Source organism: Protomyctophum bolini, assembly GCF_963924005.1.
Source record: "Protomyctophum bolini genome assembly, chromosome: 18".
Classification (NCBI taxonomy): domain Eukaryota; kingdom Metazoa; phylum Chordata; class Actinopteri; order Myctophiformes; family Myctophidae; genus Protomyctophum; species Protomyctophum bolini.
Genome location: NC_137879.1, coordinates 27,673,955 through 27,680,804, shown reverse-complemented (window position 1 = coordinate 27,680,804; position 6,850 = coordinate 27,673,955). Strand labels below are relative to the sequence as shown.

General features: G+C 41.4%; 1 protein-coding gene across 1 annotated transcript in view; it reads left to right on the top strand.

Annotated features, from left to right (window-relative positions):
- arid5b (AT-rich interaction domain 5B) overlaps positions 1 to 6,850 on the top strand; it is a 136,133-nt gene that overhangs the window by 15,827 nt on the left and 113,456 nt on the right. Inside the window, exon 3 of the mRNA XM_080790072.1 lies at positions 5,807 to 6,038. Coding sequence (XP_080646198.1) covers positions 5,807 to 6,038 — 232 coding nt within the window. The remainder of the gene's footprint in view (positions 1 to 5,806; positions 6,039 to 6,850) is intronic.

Genomic DNA, 6,850 nt, shown 5'->3' with positions numbered 1-6,850 from the left:
CCATAGTTGCTGTACTGACATGAACCCGCGATAATGACAAAAGAGAGAAATGAAATACAAAAGTACAAAGGAAAGGTGTTCCGTTAGATCTTATGAGAGAAAATAATACACTGGGTGCCCCAAAGGTGAAACAAATATCATCTGTGTGAAGATGATAGAGACCGTAGACAGATGTTCAGATCTCAGATATTGTCCGGAAAACAAAGACTTTTAGTCATTTAAAATCATATTTTCTGCACTTTAAAAGTTTATCCTAAATGCCATGATCTGAAGAATATGCTACCTGATTAAGCCTGGAGGGGGACGTGTATGAGCGCGTGCACGCATGCGTGAGAAATAGATAGTTGCAGCCCTAATTGTGACGAAAGTATTCTCTCATCCCATGCACTTTCATTGTCCTTCTGCTCCCTCTCCGTCTCTGTGGCATCCATGCACACATGCTGTAACCTTGCGTCAGCTGATGCCCTCGGTAACAATGTATGCTAATGTATGCTAAATTTAAGATTTTGTTTTTTAATCATATCTTTATATTCTCCCCCCGTGGTGTTGGTACTCAGCAGGAGGTAGCTGTGTCAGGGGGGTACATGACTCTTCAAAGTCTGGGAATCACTGCCATAGTAGTACCATTCTAGCCATCTTGCTCTATATCTCGCTCTATATCGTTGCTTATATTGTCATTTTGAGTTAAAGCTGCTATAAGCAATTATGTCAACATTTTAATTACCTTTTCATTTTTTATTTTTTTGGTATTCAGACAGCCAGCAATGGGTAGAACGCTCCCAAAAAGAAGAGTCTCTGTGACACATCTAGGGGCCACAATCTGCATTCAAAGATGTTCCTAGAAGCTTTGTCATTGGTCGAAAAAACCCCGGTCAGGTCACAATGACTAACCAATCAGGAAGCAGACAGGCAAATCGACCTTAGGTCATTGTCATTTAGCTTTAGGTAAGGCTTATAGCAGCTTTAATATAGTTGGAAGAAATGTAGACGTTTCTATGCCGTTGTTTGTCAGTGTAATGTACCTACCTCACCAAGACAAATTCCTTGTAGGTCTATGTGCAAACATTGCAGATATAAAAAAAAAGAATTCCGATTCAGATAACACCTATAGGCTATGTAGAAACGTATGTCTATAAGTGCTATCTATCTTTATGGTGATATAATAGTAACCTTTAAGGGGGAGAGTCAACTCAGGTGGAGCTACAGTACAGTGGAAGCGTTCCCCGTTTATGCGTATTTGCTTTTATTGGGTCACATCAGGGGAATGTTTGTGGAAAAATGCTATGAAAGCAACTGTATGCCTCCTATAGCGTAATGGAAAGGGGAGGATATAGGCAAGGGCACAGAAGGAGGAGAAACAAAGGGAGGAAAGAGGGCTGTGCATATTGTACACTGTATTGTCGCTGTCGGACAGAAAGATTGTATCTCCAGGTTTCATGTTTTTTGATCAATTAATGCCCTACTTTGCCGTACAAGAGATGTCAAGCAAATTTGGTTTGCTGTATACAAGCTCACAGTGTGCTGTGATGTGACACTTGTAGATTGCCTATTGTCACAATTTCTGAAAAAGAAAAAAAAAACATTCAAGTAATGGTTTTAGACATACAAGGTTTCAGCCCGACAATGCCGATATGCATTATGCATATATATATAAGTGTGTGTGTGTGTGTGTGTGTGTGTGTGTGTGTGTGTGTGTGTGTGTGTGTGTGTGTGTCACTGTCCAGGTATACTGTATTATTAGAATATGCGGTAGAATTGTGACTGGAGACTGGAAAGTCTCGCACAATAAGTTTAGCCAACACTGGACTAGAGCTGTGTGTATGTGACATAGGGAGTGGGTGGCTAGTGTGTTGGTTGCATATTGTCTGACCACTCTGGCAGGACAAGGAAAGCTGTTGTCCAGAGTAGTGTTCGAAATCACTTTAAGTGGGTTAGCTCGCAATCATCATATCTTCACACACACATCAGAACTCCTCAGTCAGATAACTCATGTATGATGAAGTAGGAGTAGGGCATTCATTTACAAAAACACATAAAGCTAAAATAGGGAGATACAGTACGTTTTCTTTTTCCATTTTTTCACTCAGTGTCACTGTCAATTGCCTAAGCTGTAATCCTGGGCGCTACTCTCCCTCTGACAACCTGGGGAGAGCCATGCTTCCTTCAATGCATGAGGAGTGAGCAGACGCTTCTTATCACCTGACAGGGGGAGTTTCCCCAGTAGGACGTAGCGCGTGGAAGGAACACGTTATTCCAACCAGTTATTTTCCCCTCCATCAGGCTGGCCAGGGGAAGGCAGTATAGAGAGTAGAGACCAGGATTACTGCATGTTTTGTGTGAGGGCATATACCCTAGGGGACACGGGAGAACATGCAAACTACACACAGAAAGGCCCTTTCGCCAACCCACCTATAGGGTATGGGCGCTGATGACGGAGGAGAGAACACGCCACCCACAGCGTTCCCGGTGGGAATCAACGAACGCAGGACCTTCTAGCGGTGAGGCGACAGCGCTACTGACTGCGTACAGTAAGGTTTCTGTCCAACAGTAATGATAGTCACTTTGACAGCTCTACTTCCGTGCTAGACAGGTGCCCCTCCAACCCATAGCAGTCACTAGTGGAGCGACAGAGACCGTGCTACTCACCCGGCATCCCACCACACAAACATGGGCAGTTAATCCAAATGCACCCTGGAGGATTCCAACCACAGTCTCCACATTGGTGTGCAGGAACTTTACCCCAGCACCACACGGAGGCCTACTGAAGCTTTCTGAGAGTAAATGTTATATTCGTTATTTCATATTGACTCACTGCACCTTTTTCAAGCATGGTCATTTTAGTTGTTTTAATTTCTTTAACACTGCTTCATTTTGTGTTGAGTATTACTATTTATTCTGCTTGCCATTACAGCATGCAGTGATAGATACTAATATTATTTAACTGTATCCCATCTCATCTTATCTTAGGGAGGAAGAGGAGACGGATAGTTTAGAGAGAGCATGAAAACCTGGCAGTGTAGCAAAGATTTCTCCTTTATTTATTTAGTAGGCCTAGTATAATGCTTGATCAAATTCAATATGAAACAAATAATAGCTTCTACAGATGCCTGTGTTCATTGGTCACACATACATATGCACGCACGCACACACACACACACACACACACACACACACACACACACACACACACACACACACACACACACACACACACACACACACACACACACACACACACACACACACACACACACAATGTGCTTATCAAAAACATCCTCGGCAGACTACAACCTCTGCTTTATCGCTGTATCCCTTTAATGAATCATGTATTTATTTGGCAAAGCAATCGAGGCGCTCTGAATTATCAAGGCACTCGATCATAGTGCTGTATCCAGCCAGGCAGGCAGGCAGCCGGCAGATACATAATGTAACGAGGTCACTCAATATAAAGATTGTTCCATTAAAAATTAAGGCTGATTTGGTAATTCGGTCAGTCAGCATATCCTTGAAGCAAAACAGCCAACGAGTGAAGCAAACAAGAGAGGAAAACATATTTTATAAGCTATCTCTCTCTCTCTCTCTGTCTGTGTGTGTGTGTGTGTGTGTGTGTGTGTGTGTGTGTGTGTGTGTGTGTGTGTGTGTGTGTGTGTGTGTGTGTGTGTGCATGTACATGTACATGTCGCACACAGTAGTCTTTGTGAAGGTGCGTGAGTGCACATATTTTGTCACTATGTATTGATTTCTGTGCTGTGATTTATGTGAAATGATTTGCATTAAGACCGACAGAGTGTGTGTGTGTATGTGCATGTGCGTATGCGTGTGCGTGTGTGTGTGTGTGTGTGTGTGTGTGTGTGTGTGTGTGTGTGTTGGGGGTGGTGGGATGGTGAGCCAATGTTTCTATATGCTGGGCAGATACACTCCATTGCATTTTAATGGAGAAGCCTCAAAATCAGCTGAATTCCTTTGAAAGCCAATTATTGCGTCCAAATCAGCCACTCATAAAACCCAACCGCAAGGCTCTCATAAACAAATCATGATTCATGTGCGACCGTAAGTAACAAGACAGATGGAATATGCGTCTGTGAGTATAATAAACACACCCTTAAATATGTCACTTTCTTCACAACCATCTCTAGTTTGAAAAACACAACCTCCTGTTGCTTTTGTCCATCTACCCTAACTGTACGTTAAATATGATTTTAATAGCACAGTATGTGAGCATATACTGATGGCAAACAGTGAAACAAATGTCCATTGTCCTAAGTAATCCATTTTCAGGCTGCTTTATTATTATTGTCAGACACTCAAACAAGATTGTGTTTCCAGACTTATTGTTACTTTTCTTTTTTGCAACCATACATTCATTTGTCACTTTCAACCAGGTGTCACTATTTTGGCATGTTATCATAGGCAAGCATTTTCAAACATGTTAATTTCCCCCCAGAAATAGTGAAATAGTACAATGGGCTATTTTTTTAAAAATATATCGTCTCTGTCGGGTGGAAATCGTTTGTTTTCAGTATTCAAATTCAAAAGTAGCATATCACCTGCTTCACGCCGGATTTCGAGCTTGTGTGACGCTGTAGTTGTAGTATGTAAGTACCAAGTAAGGCATTCATTTACGAAAAAACACAATAATAATAATGGAGATATAAGAGGTTGCGTTTGCCACACATTTTTTCTCTGAAATGACGCCTCTGGTCACAGATACATCATAGACAACAATGATAGATGAAATTCCAAATCTATACTGAAGCCACGTTCCTATGTGGATCCTGAAATCCACATGATTTTTATTTTAGGCTTATATGTTTTAACTTTTTACCTAATTGTTGCTCAATGACACTAGCTGTATTTCAACTGGAAAAACCATTCAAACGTTTTGTTTTTCTCTAGAGAGTGACATACAGGGCAGAACATGACTGCAGTCTGCAATACAAGTTAAACTTGCATTTGCAATGAAATAACATAACAAGTAGAAACAGAGTCAAATCAAATGAGGAAAGCTTAAAAACTACAAAACGAATTAATAATTCTTGTGGCAATAAAGGAGGTTGAGGCAGGTTATGGGTAGGCTGTATGACAATGAGAAGAGGGTTTTGGTTTTGAAGGTTGCTAATGAGGTGGGAAGGCCATTCCATTAGGGAAATTATTATTAAATGTAACTGTTGTGCACACTAGGGATGGATATTTAGTAAGCGTCTTGTGAATGTACAGTGTAAACTGGTTTATAGCAATGATGCTCGAACATGGAACAATGGAACCAATTTGTTTCCATTTGCACACTCAGTGATTTAACTGGGGACCCCCTGGAACCCCTCCACCCAGGACCCCTTGGGGGCACTTTGAGAACCACTGGTTTGTAGGGTGAAATGAGGTCTGTGAGGTAGGTAGACAAGTGCTAGTCAAGGTCAATCATTACTGAGGATTCCATGATAAAGGTTAAATTCCTTAAGTAGTGGTTTAATAATTGCTGTTTGCTGGCCCGAGAGAACAAAAGTGATCTGGGTTATTTGGCATGTGCAAATTACGTCTTATTATGTGCCAGATGGGTGGGGGTTGATATAAAATATCCACATACTGTTCCAGTCTTTAGTTTAACTAATTCGTTCAGTGTTTTCAACAGACTTGTGACTTGTAGAAGTTCTGCATTTTACCACATGCTCACTGGACTACTGTACTGTTACAATCTATCTATACTTTGATGCACATACTGTACTGTGGTTGAGTACTTTGTCCACCATTGACTATAATCTTCAGTTGGCTACTGGCTACATCTCTGTATCTGTGTCTGTGTCTGCTACAGGACGAGGTCATTGCCGTGTCAGAGAAAGTGATTGTTCGTTTGGAGGATCTGGTAAAATGGACGGTGTGGGAGGCCCAGGCATGGACCAGGGGCCTGAAGGCTGTGCCCCTGAAGCCACACCGAGACCAGGGAAGAAATGGCCAGAGAGACCTCCCATACCTCCGCTACCGAGAGTCAACCCTCAACAGTGGCCTCAACTTCAAAGATGTCTTAAGGGAGAAAGCTGAGCTAGGTAAATACTACAGGTTTTCTTATACTGAGTTCTTATAACTGTTCTTACAACCATGGAAAAAGTTTTGGAATCACAGAATCTAAAAACTATATTTTGTTGTCCCTCAAGAACATTTGTACTGAAGATGAGCCAAAATGTTCTGGAGCAGTCATGGAGATGTATTTAGCTTTTCATCTGGCCAGGTGTTTCTTGTCAGGTTTGGCTGACAGTAGAAAGAAAAGATGAATAATAATTATTTTTCCCCGATTGGCAAACTTCCAGGGATTGTGCTATCAAAATAAGACACTTTAGCCAAGGTACGGAAGTCAGTGACTGTCGTTTAAACACACTCATCTTGTTCACAATTACATTTGCATATTGGCATTTAGCTGATGCTTTTAGCCTCATACTTATTTCTGTTTCTCCCTGCCTCGCCATATGACAACGCTAACCTTGCTGGAGCACGTTACAAGCTATCGCTTGAGGCCCCATAGTGACATTTAACAGATGAATCAGTGCACATCAGCTCAAATTAAGGTAAATACAAATAGACAGTAATGTACACAAGGAATATTGAGACCTGTTCCGCAGGTCTGAGGGAAAATAACCAAAGATCAATCACGTTATTTAACCGTGGCGTGCACACAAAAGCGTGTCCCACTTTTATACAGTTTTGTCATCTCGTCTGTCTTTTTAAAGGTTGTTTGACACTTTTGTGTTGATTAACTGGATGGTTATTTTTCCACCATGTAAAATAAAATTGTAACCAACACGTTGTGAGCTTGTAAATCAGCTATTTGGTGTAGATGGTACAAGTACAGTTCTAACTCTGG